This window comes from Haemaphysalis longicornis, unplaced genomic scaffold, assembly GCF_048455015.1.
Source record: "Haemaphysalis longicornis isolate Haplotype H1 unplaced genomic scaffold, Haemaphysalis longicornis Haplotype H1 scaffold_8, whole genome shotgun sequence".
Classification (NCBI taxonomy): Eukaryota; Metazoa; Arthropoda; class Arachnida; order Ixodida; family Ixodidae; genus Haemaphysalis; species Haemaphysalis longicornis.
The window spans coordinates 161,158,113-161,175,103 of NW_027526445.1; the positions used below are offsets into that span (position 1 = coordinate 161,158,113).

Here is a 16,991-nt window from a genome sequence, read left to right on the forward strand (position 1 = left end):
CGAGCTGGTGGGTGTCGGACTGGGTCTGGACCTGCTGCTGGAGGTGGAGCCTTTGCCCGAGCGCTGTGCCCTGCTGTGCGACTCCCGGGTGGCCCTGGCGCGTCTACGGGACGGCGACTCGCACTCCCTGTTGGTGCGGGGCATCCGGGAGAAAGCGGCGCAGCTGGTGGACCGGGGCACTCGGCTGTGCCTTCAATGGGTCCCCGCCCACATCGGCCTGGACGGAAACGAGCGGGCAGACGAGCTGGCCGCCGGGGCTCACGCGCTGCCTCCCTCGGATATGTTGGCCCAGGCGGCAGCGGACGACGCCCGCCTGCTCATCCAGCGACACCTCCGCACCGGGCATCCAGACCCACGGCTGCGTGTCGGAGGGGGTCTGCCGCCTGTGCGGGCATCACGCCTGCCTCGTCGACTGTGCTCGGCCGTCCTGCGCCTCCGCGTGGGGGCCGCGTGGACGTCAGAGCGGAAGCACCGACTGGGGCGGGTGGCCAGTCCCGCCTGCACTCACTGCCGAGAGCCCGTGCAGTCCCTGCCGCATGTACTGTACGAGTGCCCCAAGTTTGCGGCAGGGCGGGCGGAGCTTCTGGCCGTGCTCCGAGGGGTGCGGCCGCTCGAGGAACTGCTTTGGCCCCCAGGAAATGCCAGGGAGCGGGACAAAGTGCACGAGGCCCTGGGAGCATACCTGGGGGCCTCGGGGCTCCTCAATGCACTAAGCTACAACTCTACGTAACTGCCCGGGTCGCAGTGGAGTGTAGCTGTTAGGGTAGAATTCCTGTGTGTGTGTGTGTGTGTGTGTGTGTGTGTGTGTGTGTGTGTAAGTGTGCAGGTGTCCTACTCCTTCGTGTCCTGTATTTTGATATTTATTTATTTGTCTAGCGTTTCGTTTTTTTTCTTTCACCTAACGTTGTATATAGGTTATTCTTGCCCATGTTTTTATATATTTATGTTCCCTGTACCCTATCCCCCTATTCCTATGTACTCTTTCCTCCCTATCCCACCTCCCCTACACCAGCAGGCGTTCTGGTGTCCGCCCCTAGGCGAGACAATTTACGCCTGTTGGTGGACCTTCCTTTCTTGTTTTTGTGCAATAAATACATACATACATACATAAGTGTAACTTCTATCATGGTTCCTGAGGGTAGTTGGGCAGACATAAGTTTTCCTTTGAGGTATTTTCGAGTTCCCCAGTTATTTCTCTATAAGCCGTTCAGTGCAGTACGCGTAGGATTTTAGGCGACGCTTGTATTGGCTGACATGCACCATCGGTGATGGCATACGCGGAAACGTTTTGGGGCAAAGCCACGGCTATCTAGGCGTTCTAATTAGGATGGTGATGATGATGATGGTACCCTTGCAGTGTTTGTAACCTACCCATTCGGTGAGATTGGCCAGGTATGAAGTGTGCAATGTGCCACTGTTGAATGGCAGAAAGTTTTTTGGAGCTCACCGTTCGCAGTTGGCGCGGGCGTGCCCGCAGACGTGTCGCTCTATATCACGCCACATTGCACGTCCGGGCGCTAGCTGTCGTCGGGCATCTCACTTTCTAGCGTGGCATGAGTAAGAGTGGCTTGCCACTGAAGAACGTAAGCGTTTCAGATAATAGCGCAAGGATAATCTGTATAGCAAACATTTGCTTTCAAGAAAGCCTCATGGAAATGAAAGCGTTTTCATTCTGAGATTCCATTTGAAATCTCAGATTTTGATGTTGGCAAAAATGTTTTCGTTTTGCGTCCATGGCGTTTTGGTTTTGGTGGTTTTCGTTTTCACTGAGATCATAAGCTCCGCGTGCGCATCCCTGTATCTGGAGGGAGGGAGTTCGTAATTTTTAATACCATAGCTCTTAAATAAACAAAGCATACCATAGCTCTTAAATAAACAAAGCAGCATACCATTCGTTACTTTCTATCGCATAACGAATGCACCCAAGCCCGGGCCGCACTCAATCTTAGTATGGGATTGGACAATATTTCCAATGCTAAAGTACGGTTCCGGGCGAGGATTGATAAACAAAGATTTCGCTATTGTGATTTTATTAGGGATATATTTCCGAAAATCCCTTCCCTTGCCTTCTACTTGCATTATAGGCACTCAAGTACAGCCTGAAACAACGTTTTTGGAAGCAGAGACTTCATCGATGGCGTCACTACAACATGGAGTTGAAGTCCCCAACAACGTCGGGCTATTTGATGACCTCAGTAGTAGTAGTAAGTATTGTTGAATAAGGCGGACTTAGCCTTGCATAGCTGCCGGCAATTGCTCCGCCTAATCGTCCCCATTACCATATCAAATCTCTCAAAGTCATAACACCTCACTTAGTCCTAAAATAACAGGCACGCAATGTCACCACACCTAACTTAGTCCTGTGGACTGCAAGAATCCGAGTAGGAGATGAGACACATCTCTTCGCACAATCCAGTGGTCCCTAGGAAAAATAATGTCCTCCGGTGTAGCATGGGGAACTCCTAACTTCTGGAGATCACGAAAAAAGTTCGTCCGCTCAGGGTTGGTTTTGGAGCAGTTCATAATGAAGTGACCTCACTCGAGGCGCCCTACTTCCATGTTTTCAAGTGGCTGTCCGATCCAGCGAAAGTGTTTTTTCAACCTCTTTGAACTGTTGAGAGGCCTGAGCGGTTGGCCTACACGCTAATTTTGTGATTTTCACCGGCAGCATCACTGATAAGAGCTCTGGCGACTGTGGTTGTTTACATTTGGTATTACGGCTGTAACTTTCACAAAAATGCGCATAGCGAGCTTGATTTAACTTGCTATACTACCAGAACAACCCCTCGATTACGCGAGTATGGCTTTTAAGGGCAATTCTGTCGCGGAAGTAAGCAAGCAGTGTTTTACTTGTCTTGACATCAAACTCGACACGGCCACCCCCACGCCGAGAGCTGTAAAATAATCGGCGCTGGGAAGTTAAAATTTGGTGTCAAGGTGCTCTAGAACGTTATCAAAGAAGAGTGCGGAAGGATTTGAACGTACATGGCAGATTTCCTGACGACATTTCGAAATTTCGCGCAGCTCCGCGTAAACGCGTCTGCCATGACGGGGAACCTTCTCGAAGTTAAGGAAAGGCCGAATACTAGCACCTCACCAAAGCACGATATCAACAAAGAACAGTAACCACATGGCTAACCAACACAGCCGGCGCGGCTAAGTTTGAAACAAAAAGGATATTATTCGCTAAGCAGGGGTTACCGATTCCTGTAAAATCTAAAGAGGACCTTCCACAGCATCAAACAATAAATTACGAAGGAGAAAAACTCTAAATAAGTTCAGCGTTACGTCAAAAACACTGTGTTCATACCGGGCTAGGAATACGAGGCCGACTCTGGGCGATACAAGTAGCATTGCTAAAGTTTGAATAACTTGAGAACTAGTGGGTGCACAACAAAGAACAACCACTTGCTTTGACCACCCGAGCAAGGCCTACTGGGCTATGTAATCGTTTTTCATGTAGACTATACGGAAATAGAGTTTTTGCACACCTGTCCTGGTCCCAATGTTCCCGGACGTTAGAGCACAGGGTTGCCTAACTTATTCGCAGCCCTGCCCAAAGGCTACCATCGTTGGCGGTACGCACGACTAACACTTTTTCGGCATAGATTAGTGTTAAAAGAGCGAGTAAAGATGTTAATAAAATTCAGCGGCTTCTTTCAACGGCTGACCTTCAAACTGGCCATTTTTTCGCAGTTATACACTTGAGCATAGCAGCGGCTTACATTTCGAACGGCCAGACGTCAGTGAACCTCTCATCTGTAAGCCAGCGTCTTAGCTAATTCCTTCAAAACCGTGCGTATGAAAAACAAAAGCGTCAAACGCTGGCGTAGTATCACTCGAGGCGTGCAGGGCAACGTCGTCCGCAGAAGACTCACTCGCTCTCCCTCTCTCTCGTTTTGGCCTGGTTCTCTGAGGCCAAGCTTTGTATGCAGCTATGGAGTGCTAACTGCTCTAGAATTAACAATCATCCCGGATACATAGGAGGCTATACAGTATGGAGGTTCAACCATGCTAGAAAGGCTCTTGGGGACACAAACAGCACTCCCACACCAGAGAAGGATCTGGCCACCCGGATGGAGTACTTGGCTCCCACCTCCCATGAAAACCCAACTAAGCTCTCCGCCCTGAGCCCCCAGCACTGTATAGCCCCTGTCCACGGCTGCACCAGAACAGCGATATAGCAGAGGGTGCTAAGAATATGTGGGTCCGGACAGGCCGTCATTGGAGCTTGACCCTGGCGACGTTTAACTCACGCACCCTGACGAGTGAAGGATGCCTAGCTGTACTACTAGGAGCCCTCAGACATGAAGTGGGACATTAAAAGGTTAAGTGGAGTTAGAAGGACCGGAGAAGGTTTCATGGAGCTCACTAGCGAACATATTTTGTGCTACAGTGGACCGCAGAAAAGAAAGAACATGTGATGGGATTTTTAATAAGCAGAGAAATAACAGAAAACCTGAAGGAGCTTTTCAGCGTTATCGAGAGTCGCGGCTGTTTTTATCGAGCTAAACAAACGATACAGGATAGTACAGGCCTATGCGCTTAAAACGAGCTGCGATAATGAAGCCGTACACAGCTTCTACGAGGCAACAACGGCCACAACACAGTTCACGATTGTAAGGGGACAGTTTAATACACAGGTCGTAAGTAGCAAATGGGAGGGAGGTCAGCAGAAAACTTCGGTATAGACAATCGCAACAGTCGAGGAGATGTACTGATGGTATTTGCAGAGAGAAATCCCCTGAGGTTCATGAACACCTTCTTTTACAAACGAAAGAATATGAAATAGACCTGGAAAAGTCCCGATGCTACAACAAAAAATGAAATTGACTTCTGTTTAATTGACAACCCAGGTATTGCGCATGGCGTAGAGGTGCTAAGTAAGATTCGGAGCAGCGGTGATAGGATGATTATATTCAAGCTAAGGCTGAAACTCAATATAGAAAGCAGGAAACTTTTCAAAACTAAAAAACACCGCCTAGAGTCTGTCAGGGCCAGATCGCAGGAGTTTAAAATAACTCTTCCAAACAAATTTACTCTTCTAGATGAGCAGAACGAGGTCAGTGTAGACAAGTAACATGACAACCTAACACCGAGAATCAGTCAATCAACAGCAGCTTTGGGAGAACCAACGTGTTGGATACAAACTGAAAAAGAAAAGAAAACGAAGGGACTAATTGCCAAAACGTAAGAACATAAAAGCTTGGTATATCAGATTCAATAAGCCCAGCTGTCGAAACGGATTAAACGAACGAAACAAACGACATTCGTGCATATAACATGGCAGTGATCGCGGAAACGCTGGAAATAGGGGAAGGCTTGAAAGCAACTAAGAGAGAGCTAGGCATCGACAAAGACAGGATGTACGCACTCACAGATCAGCAGGGTAACATTACGCACAACTTGGACGAAATCATAAAAGGTAGCCTAACGACTCTACATCAGGCTGTACGCCAGCGATGTTAGACCGAGGGACAGTCCTGAGAATACAAGGTCAAGTTGCTATGTCCCATCAGTAACTAAAGAGGAAATTAAAAAGACTCCCAAAAACATAGAGAAAAAGCTGCATGTGACGATCGCATATCCGTTTATCTTTTGAAAGAGGGAGGGGATACTGTGCTAGAAAAGCTTTCTGTGCTATTTCTGGAAGCCTTGAATCCTGGAAAAACACCAACATTATGGTGATCATAAGAAGGGAGGTCGCAGGGGCCTCACGAATTACAGACACATCAGCCTACTCTTAGTTGTTCACACGCTGCTTACCAAAGTTATCCTAGCGGCATAGGTGAAAACCTGGATTTCCAAGAACCCAGAGAGCAGGCTGGGTTTAGGAAAGGGTACTCAACCGTGGATCACATCCATGTTGTCAATAAAGAGATACAAAAGTCTTAAAATACACTGAACCCCTTAATATGGCATTTATAGACTATGATAACGCGTTTGAATCCATACTCACCGCAGCCGGGCTAGAAGCCCTAACATACTAAAGAATAGAGGAGACATATACATATAAGCAATGCACAGGCAGTATAACCCTCCACAAGCAAAGCGATAAATTCCCCATCGGGAAGGAAGTAAAATCGGGGGAAACCATCTCGCCAAAAGAATTCACAGCATGTCTTCAGGAGGTATTTAGGAATCTGGAGTGGGAAAACAGAATTAAAGATTTACTGGGGGTTCTCGAGCCTTTCGAGGATTGCGGACGATGTAGTCTTGCTGAGTGAGACTGCAGAACACCTCCAAACAATGCTTCCGAAACAAGAATAAGAAAATAAGCCGTCGGGCTAAAAATAAATGTGAATAAAGTCGAAGTAACGAGGAATAATCATGCCAGAAAACGTCCTCTTCAGCTTAGGAAACAAAACGCTAGAAGAAGTGAAAAGATATGACCATCTCGGACGAATGGGTAGTGCTGACCTTAACTACAGAGAGAAATCCGGCGTATAATAGGTATAGGCAGGGGAGCCCTCAGCAAGCAGTCGCAAATAGTGAAAACTAAGCTACCTCTGTCACTCAAAAGAAAAATCTACAATCAATGCATACAGCCGGTTATGACGGTGGAATTGAAACTTGGCGCCTCACTAAGCAAGTAGAAAGCTAACTTAGATCGGCTCAACAAGCCGTGGAACGAATAATGTTAGAAGTAACACTTACGGGTGGGAAACGAGCTACCTAAAATGAAGAACAAACTAGAGCAGCGGATATCATAGTTCAAATTCAGAAAAATAAACAGACTTGGGCTGGCCATGTAGTGAGACTAACCGAGAACTGGTTTGCATTTAGGCCTGACCCGACCCGACCGGAGGGAATCGGCAGTTGCCTCTTCCTGTCCTCCTCTACATCTTTTACTTTCCTATCCTCTTTCTAACAACTTTCCTGTCACCTTCTCTCTTCTTGGTTCTTCTCCTTTTCTTGGCGGCTAGGGTTAACCTGGTGTGGCTATCAACCCTGTGTTACGCCATATGTGGTTATAGCCGTGGTGTAAATCTGGCGCAGGCAGGCCTTGCTTGCAAGTACCTGTCGCGTCCCCTTGTTGGGCCCCGGGGTGGGCGGATGCACCACGGCCGAATAGAATTTATTAATTCATGGCTTCTTCAAAACCCCGCCCCAAACACGATCGGTCCCTGAAAAGGGGCCGCACCGAAGTTTCCTTCCCACTACTCCCTGCAATCGCTGCCCCTAAACCGGACAACTACCCCGCTTCCTAATAATCGAATCAACTGAAAAAGAAAACCTCATCACTTCCAAGTCTGTATTTCTGATCTCGAAATTCCTTGAAAACATTGTGGGCAAATCTTATAAGGCTAAAAATCAAAGAACTGGTGAACTCCTAGTAGAACTCAATAATCAGCAACAGGCAACAAGTCTTCTCAACCAAACCCGCATGGCCGATCTAGATGTCAGGATCACACCCCACCGCAGCCTCAACAGCTCGCAGGGTGTGATCTCTGAGACGGATCTCCTAAACGAGACAGACATCGACCTCCTCGAGGGCCTCAAAGATCAAGGTGTGACGGCAGTGAGGCGGATCACCATCCGGAGAGACAACAAAGAAATAGCCACGAAGCACATCATTCTAACATTCGACCGATCCACACTTCCAGAACACATAAATGCAGGATTCATCCTTTGCCCAGTCCGTCCATACATTCCGAACCCGCGCCGCTGCTTCAAGTGCCAGCGGTTCGGTCACAGCACTAACGCTTGTCGCGGGAGACTAACCTGCGCCAAATGCGCCCAGAACGATCACCCCAGTGATGATTGCAACACACAGGTCTTCACCTGTGCCAACTGCCAGGGACCCCACCCAGCATACTCCCGCACCTGCGAAAAATTCCAAGTAGAAAAGAAAATCATAAACATAAAAGTAACCGAGAACATTTCCTTCCCGGAGGCGCGAAAGAGGTTCGCCTCTTTCCCCCTGGGGAGGTACGCAGACGCAGCTCGCCGGGGGGCGGAGCGGCGATCTGCTTCGGCAGGGACACAGTACTGCGGCGCAGACTGTGCCCGGCCCGAGCCCCCCGCTGAGTTGCTGTTGGCAGCTCAATCCGTCACCGTGCCGCAGGGGGAACCTTCAGCGGTTGCGGTGGCAACCAACACGGTTGGGAGTGGTGCCGCTCCTTCCGGTTCCACTCCTCTGGCCCCCAGTTCACCTGATGGCACGGAGGAAATGGACGCGGAGGGACCGGCAGGTGCTTCCACCTCCGCCCCACCGCCTGTGCCACCCTTGGCACCCCTGGCGGTCGTGGCCCCAGAAAAGGGCCCCCGAAAGGGTCCACAGTCCAAGGAGCCCGACAAGTCGGCAACTCCGAGGACATCTGAAGAGAAAATAGACGTCAATCCGTTCGTCGCTGCTGCGCAGCGGAGGGGACGGGATCGGACGTCACAATCCCAAGAAAGAAAGAAGCCAGCCAGAGTAACCGCCCCGAACGACACATAACCACACATTCCAGTCGCTCCTAATATAAAATAATGGGAAAAGAAAATTTAATACAATGGAACTGTAGAGGCCTGTTTAAGAACCTGGATGATGTATGTGAGTTACTGCACTCCAATCAGTCAAGTGTCATGTGTCTCCAGGAAACACACTTGAATAAAAAACACACAAATTTCTTAAATAGTTACCTGGTGTTCCGAAAGGACAGAGACGGCTGCACATACACTTCTGGTGGTGTGGCCATCGTTGCCCGCAAATCCTTGGCATGTCACACCATCCAGCTGAACACTGTCCTAGAGGCTGTTGCAATCCGAGTAATAAGTTTTAATAGGCTAATCACGGTGTGCTCCCTCTACATCCCACCAGACTATCACTTGTTGAGCTCCGAGTTCGAGGCTCTTGTGGATCAGTTACCTGAACCCTTCATTTTAATGGGTGACCTCAATGCACACAATCCTCTGTGGGGCTCTTCTAGAACAGATGCCCGAGGTCGTCTCATCGAAAAGTTCTTAACATCATCGGGAGCATGCCTGTTTAACAAGCAACAGCCTACATACTATAATATAGCGCACAACACCTACTCACACCTTGACCTTGCTATTGGCTTTGCAGTACTCTTTCCATTTCTTGAATGGGGAGTGGACACAAACCCCTATGGTAGTGACCACTTCCCAACATCCTTAACATATATAGGTAAAGGGCCAAACAGTTCTCTTTCCCATAGTAGGTTCAACGAAGCTAGAGCGAACTGGAACACATTCACAGAAACATCTCAACTGCACTACACAGACATTAGACACCTACACGTAGAGGAGGCAACCGAGCTCGTCACGGCGCACATCCTCGGCGCCGCCGAAAAGTCCATTCCCCAGTCCTCCGGAGCCGTGCGGCACCCAAGGAGGCCCTGGTGGAATGACGACTGTCGGCGGGCGCGAGAGGCCCAGAACAAAGCTTGGGGTATCCTTCGCCGGTACCCCACATCAGAAAACATGATTTCTTTTAAACGGGCAAAGGCTTTCGGGAAGCGTGCGCGCCGTGAGGCAAAACGAGAGAGTTGGCGCGCTTTTCTTACATCAATAAACTCCTACACAGACACACGTAAAGTATGGACAAGGAAACGTAAACTGAAAGGACAAAATACACATAGCCTGCCCCTGGTAAGCACAACAGGGGACACACTAGAAGACCAGGCTAATGCACTTGCACAACACTTCGAACACGTCTCCAGTTCATCACACTACACAGACACTTTCATGAAACACAAAACATCTGCCGAAAAGAACTCTCTACGTGACAAGAACAGATCAACTACGTCTTACAACTCTGAGTTCTCACTTTTTGAGCTGAGGGCCGCTCTCAACACTTGTAAGCCTTCAGCTCCAGGCGCAGACAACATCACATACACTATGATACAACACTTACACCGAGACACTTTAGAAACACTTTTACACCTATACAATAGAATATGGATTTCGGGGCGGTTACCTAGGTCTTGGAGGGAGGCCATAGTAGTGGCCTTCCTCAAGGAGGGAAAGGATCCCACCTCCCCTGCAAGTTATAGTCCCATAGCCCTGACAAGCTGCCTCTGCAAGCTTCTCGAGAAGATGATAAACAAGAGACTTGTATATTTCCTGGAATACAACGGTCTTCTCGAGAGTTGCCAGGCAGGCTTCCGGGCAGGGCGATCTACAAATGATCAACTCGTTGGCTTAGAATCATATATAAAGGATGCATTCGTTCATAAGCAGTACTGCATTACACTGTTCTTTGATCTTGAAAAAGCCTACGACACCGCTTGGCGCTACGGCATCCTCAGCGATCTGAAGTCGTTAGGTTTAATACACTTGGCAGTTACATGTCCAAGCGAACCTTTCGTGTGAGAGTTGGGTCTGCACTCTCTAGGGTTCATGTCCAAGAAAATGGCGTGCCTCAGGGTGGAGTTTTGAGCTGCACATTGTTTATAGTGAAGATGAACTCGCTTGGAAAGGCATTGCCACCAACAATATCCTGTTCTATGTATGTAGATGATGTTCAAATATCTTTTAAATCATGTAACATGTCTATCTGTGAACGGCAAATTCAGCTTGGTGCCAATAAACTAGCTAGCTGGGCAGACCGAAATGGGTTTAAACTTAATCCAGCTAAAAGCACCTGTGTTGTGTTTTCTAAATTGCGCGCGATCCGGCCCGATCCTGAGATCAAGCTGAACGGCCTATCAATTCCTGTTAAAAAGGAACACAAGTTTTTAGGAGTAGTGCTTGACGAAAAACTAACATTTATATCTCACATTAAACAACTTAAACATAAATGCCTAAAAACAATGAACATTTTAAAGGTCCTCTCACACCAAGCATACGGTGCAGACAAACAACTCCTGCTGCGTGTATTTACCAGCTTAATAGGTTCAAGATTGGACTACGGGAGTGTGGTGTATGGGTCAGCAACAAAAACCACATTGAAAATGCTGGACCCATTGCTGCACTTGGGGCTTCGGCTCGCGTCAGGTGCGTTTCGCACTAGCCCGGTCCAGAGCCTGTACGCTGAGTGTGATAAATGGTGCCTAGAACATCAGCGAATCTACATAGACCTATTATATGCTTTTAAAATTTCATCAATTAGTAACCATCCTTTTAAACCAGTATTTAACGATACTTCCTCATTGCAACTGTTTTTAAATCGTCCATCTGTTTCTGTACCTTTCTCCCTTAGAGCTAGGAAGGAAGCTTCTGACTTTGACTTCTCGTTTTTAGACTTATACAATTCATCGTTTACGGACCTTTTACCACCGTGGCATCTCCGCCCAGTTTCTTGTGATACATCTTTTACACAAATCCAGAAGAACCGGGTTCCACAAAGTGCGATTCTGCAGCACTTTTTGTCCCTACAGCAAAAGTATCAGTGTTTAGAATTTTATAGCGATGCCTCAAAGACTGCTTCCGCTGTGTCCTCTGCGGCACACGGACCAAACTTAAGCATCTCTAAGACTATGAATTTACTTAGTAGTATCGTCACGGCAGAGGCGTATGGCGTGCTCCTCATTCTGAATCACATCCTTCAACATAAAATACCCAAATCCATCGTTTACACTGATTCTTTGAGTGTTGTGCGCGCGCTATCATCTGGAAAGTCGTCTAAAAATTATGTGATCAATCTTCTTTTTAAGACCATTATGTCCGCGTACGCCTCAAATCTCGAAGTGATTGTGTGCTGGGTTCCGGGCCACTGTGGGATACGCGGAAATGAGCTGGCGGATGAAAGTGCCGCCGCTGCTGCACTGACGAACACAGTGGACATAACAACACTACCGTACACAGACCTCAAGCCACACATCAGAGAACAACTTCGTAAAACATGGCAAACACAGTGGAGCGAACTGACAGACAACAAACTACACCTAATAAAACCACACTTGGGACGATACACAACAGGCACACACAACAGATTCAATGAAGCTACACTAGCCAGATTACGGATAGGCCACACACATGCTACACACTCCCATCTGCTCACTGGATCCCCAAGACCTCTGTGTAGCAGGTGTGGAGAACACCTATCCGTAATCCACATCCTAATTCAATGTAACGCACTCACCACAACTCGACGCAAACATTTTCCACAACTATACAGACAACACATCCCACTCCACCCCTCACATTTTTAGCCGACAATGCTACAATTCCTTTTAAGTATGTTTCGAAGTTTATAAAAGAGATTAATTTTTTACAGCTCATTTCATACTGCACGTAATTACAACCTGGCCCTCTACACCAGCCATCTCATTTGTTTTTAAACTGCTTCTGCTTCACTTTAGTTTACACTTGTAATTTTAATTCTCATCGCTTTTATTAAATCACAATTGTTTCTGGCCCTCTTTGCCCTCGTCGGCCTTGCGCCATAAAAAGGCAATCATCATCATCATCTGGTTTGCATTTATGTTAACAGAGTGGACATACCTTGGCAAAACTGGGCGCCACTCACACTCACAGAAAAATATATTTTTCCTCACGCACTCACTCACACTCCCGCTCACTAGTCACCTTCGCCACTCACTCACTCGCACTCACGCTCACCGCTCGACGTCACCACTCGCACTCATTCGCGCTCACGCTTAGCACTCGTCATCCTTACTCGCACTCACAAACGCTCACCATTCGCCGTCACCATTCGCACTCACTCACGCTCACCATTCGCCGTCACCATTCGCACTCACTCGCGCTCGCGCTCACCACTCGTCCCCTTGCTAGCGCCTGTGTGCAGCAGACCATCCATTAGTCATGAAACCGACAAGTAATAGTGCATTACGGCGTCAGAAGGCCATCCAAATCATATTCCTAAATCAACATGCCACCAGAGGATTAATTCTTGGGTGCCCCATAGGAACTCAGAGGACGACATATTTCTGAAGCAAGAAGCGATCCCGCTATTAACAACAATCGCAACAACCGGCTTCTGCGGCAAATAGCCAACAGCGAGTACAAGCGCAATAGGGGCACTCACCGTGGTAACCCCTGCAAATTGCGGGAATAGCGTGATTGTACTAGCGAGTAGTGAGCGGGACTCACGGCGAGTGGCACTCGCACTCGTGAGTGGTGAACGGGACTCACCTCGAGTTGTTCTCGCACTCGTGAGTGGTGACTGGGGCTCGCCGCGAGTGGTGCTCGAACTCGTGAGGTATGAGCGAGGCTCAGTGCGCGTGGGGCTCGCACTCACTCGCACTCAAACTCGCAAGTCCAAAACGAAGGCGAGGCTCACTTACCATTCCCTAATGAGTGGTGAGTGGAGGATGTGTGAGTGCACTCGTGCGTGAGCGGCGGTGAACCTGCCGACCTATGAGGGTAGATAACAAGAGACGGGTCTAGATGAAGGGGAAAGCCATTAACCCGTGGACGGATGAAATAGAGAAATTGGGGGGTTAACTGCCGACACGAGAACCACAGGACAGGAGCGGTTCGTGGTCAATGCGAGAGGCGTTTGTCCTGCAGTGGACCTGAGTAGGGTGATGATGATGATGATGACAGCTAGTTCTGCTGCCACCAGATCGCGGGTAAGAGAACCTTCATGTAGCCGCGCAAAATTTCTTGGTGATAAGGCGGACCATCGCTACAAGGGAACCGTAACGTACGAGTGTGTGGTAGTTTTCGTAAGCCACCGGCCGTGATGGAGACAAAAGCTGCAAGTTCTTCGTCAGAGCATTTCGATTCCAGAGATAGATTACACGCTAAATAAAAATCGGTAATACGGGATCAAAAGCAAATTAGACTGTTATGAGAGTTGTTTTGTCGGAGCCCCTTCATTATTCAATTGGCCCTTCGAAGCACTGCACAAAAACACTTTTTATCCTACACTTCTTCTTACTTCCAGTGACATCTTGAAATTTATACGCGTTGTGACACGTTATTAAATGGACCGCGTTGAATCAAAACCCCGGGTTGGTACCCTGGTGCCGGCCCTTGCACGATGAGGTCGCCTGACCTACGCTGCGAGGTAGCTCAGCAGTCGCGGCTACGGAAAATATAGTGCACTGTAAGAAGGTGAGGTTCGGTTGATAGCCACAGTAGTCAAGTCGTCGATGATTGTTCAACAAACCTGCTGATCAGTATGTAAAGTACGAACCGTTTTGACCTTGGAAATTCTGCCAAACCTCGCACAGTTCGATGCTCTCCGTTTAAACGTCTGGGCCACCGACCAACCGTGGCAATAGCTGCCCTGGCATGGGCGGTGGTATACATGGCGTGTCGTGTTAGGTGCTATATGCTCCTTCCAGAATAAAATTCGATATTAAATTTACAAGGCTGTAGCTTAATTCGACGATGTGCTCTAGCGCTTCTGGGGTACGTTCCGTTCTCTACACGGCGATCTGCATATCTAATGGGGCTCTTCGCGGCGGGAGTTCAACAGCGCCGGGTAGTTTAACCGCCCAGTATCTGTCCACTCCTGGGGGGGGCAACCGGGCGTCCTCCAGGCGACTACTTCGTTTTGCAGTAGGTTCCCTGAGATAGCCGCAACTGGTGCGGAAGCGGAAACATGTTGAAATGAAGTGATCATCAGCTCAGATAACTAGCGGACCAGTGATAAATTGACTTCAGTGTGAAGTACTGACTACCTCTGCATAAAATCCTATAAATTACATCCGATTGAACACAAAGGTAACAGTGCGCCTTCCGAACGCCGGGACCGGAAGCTGCAGACGGCCGTTCCCCTGATTGAAAGATTAAATTTGTAGAGGGTTGAAACCAGCAGCGTCGAGAATTAAATTGAAATTGAATTCGTAGGGAAAGATTGCATTCGTGCAACGCCGGGAAGGAGCGTGTGGAGGTCAAGGGAAAAGGCCTCTATCCTACACTGGACGTAAATATGCTCCTGATGATGGTGATGATTACAAGACTGATTCATGCAGGAATTGTGTTTGACGATAGATAGCCATTGACTCTAACTTTTCCGCCTTTGTGGCTGCGCATGGCAGGCTTTTTTTCGCAGGAGCAGCCCAAGGGCGTTTCCCGCATCTTCTTCTTAGAGACTGGAGGTCGAGGAGAGCTCTCTGCACGCCAGGCCTGTGCCGTGGAGTCAGCGGCACGACTTCACCCTTCCTGGACGGTGCATCTCCTCTCTGTGCCTAACAAGCACGGAAGCCGAGCGAACGCGGAGAATCCCTTTGCCCGTGTTCTGCAGGCTATTCCGAACGTCGTGATTAAAGAGATCAAGGTAGGTCCCGGCCGCGGCGGCTGCTTTTCTGATGGAGGCGAAAAGCAAAAACGCCTGTGTGTGCGAGATTTCGGTGCACGTTAAAGATCCCCAGGTGGTCAAAATTAATCCGGAGCCCTCCACTACGGCGCACCTCATCGCCTGCGTTGCGTCGGCGCGTTAAATCCTACAATCAATCAAATCAAATCAGGTCAAGTTAGGGCATTTGTTGAAAAAGATGGGCGTGTTGTCTATTTCGAAAGCTTTGTTGGAATACGCGGTTAGGAGGCCGACGCGATGTTAAGGAAAAGAAAATCATTGCAGGCAGGATAAAAGGGGCAAGAAATGTAGGAGAAATGAAAGATGATTATTTGTTCTTCACCCCCATTGCTCCTCCAGTGACATACGCTTACGACGACGGCCCATATATCCGGTATTCACGTGCTCACTTTCACAAATAGAATAATTATAATCATTATTTTCTCAAAGAACTGGTTTCATGCGTGTGTAAGCACAAGCCAGAAAAGGGTTTCTGGGGTCGTGTACGGACGTTGGCTACGCATCATGGACGTAACGATACAGAAATATTGGGCAACGTCGATAATAAAGGGAAAGAACACAAAAAAAGAAAAGGATATAAGTGGGCTCTTCTATCATCAGTTGTGAACTCAACGGGGACTGTCCCAAACGATATCGGGTATTTATTTTTAAACATTTTAATTCTATTCTGGCATATACCTCGGACTACCACCAAACTATCCATGGTGAGACCGAGACTGACAATCGAATATACCCTCTTGATCCCGCGGTTGGCTGCTTGTATACAGCTGCAGGTGCTCTACAGCTGCACATGCTTAAAATACGTAACATCCCATGCCTTACAGGTCATGATTTACTTCGCGGCGCGAAAATCATTGGAGACGAATAGATAGCAGATGACGCAGCGTTTCTCCGGAGCCGCCGACGAGGCAGCGCGCTTCTCCGAGACACTGAGACACGTGGCCGTGAAACCCACTCGCACAAATTCCCGATCGTCCCCTCTTTTATCGGACACAAACACACTACAGGCTATGCTAAGATTCAACACAGCTAGACCTACGCCAAATTGAGCCCCCCTCCTCCCCCCCGTGCAAGACATTATGCAAGTAGACTAATAAATATTTGCGAGAAGCGAATTAGGTCCCTCAAGTAGCGAAATCCATGTCCTGTTCCCAAAAAGACATTGCCCTGGGTCGCAATAAGACACGGTGAAAGGTAGCCGCACGTTGAACGAAGCGGTAAAGCTTCGTACACTTTGGCTCTGACGGACAACCAGTATACAACCAGTTAAAAAGAACGGCTCCCGAGAGATTGGGCAGGAGGGTCAGAAAACAAAAAAAAAATCGTGGAGGGGATGGAGGGGTGACCCACCGCGGTGGCTCAGTGGCTAAGGCGTTGCGCTGCTGAGCATGAGAACGCGGGTTCGATTCCCGCTTTTCGATAGAGGCGAAAAGCAAAAACGCCCTTTTGTACGAGATTTCGGCGCACGGTAAAGATCCCCAGGTGGTCAAAATTATTCCGGAGCCCACCAGTACGGCGTGCCTCATCGCCTGCATACTTTAGCGCCGTAAACCCTACAATTAATCAAATTAATGAAGGGGTGAGATAAATAATTTGGGTAACAAATAAAAAAAAACTCGCGAAAGAATCGTACCAACACTTAAAATTGCATGAAGGCTACTGCCGTTTTCAACTGACGTCAACTGGCTTATGATATGCGCCGCTCCCGAGGTGCAAGCTGGCAAGATGGCTTACAGTCGTCACAGCAGAGCCTTTCGCTCGAGCACCTCACTAGCGCCTACCTACACTGTCTACATCACCCGGTCGGCTG

The 16,991-nt window shown here is 48.5% G+C and overlaps 1 protein-coding gene across 4 annotated transcripts in view; it reads left to right on the forward strand.

The window, feature by feature from the left end:
- Window positions 1-16,991, forward strand: part of LOC144149736 (lactosylceramide 4-alpha-galactosyltransferase-like) — a 41,332-nt gene that overhangs the window by 16,170 nt on the left and 8,171 nt on the right. For 2 of the 4 annotated variants that reach the window (XM_077681390.1, XM_077681392.1), the window contains 2 exons: window positions 2,085-2,204; window positions 14,904-15,142. In XM_077681390.1, coding sequence (XP_077537516.1) covers window positions 2,085-2,204; window positions 14,904-15,142 — 359 coding nt within the window. Of the gene's footprint in view, window positions 1-2,084; window positions 2,208-14,903; window positions 15,143-16,991 lie in introns of all 4 variants that reach the window. The other 2 variants (XM_077681389.1, XM_077681391.1) reach the window with 2 other exon arrangements.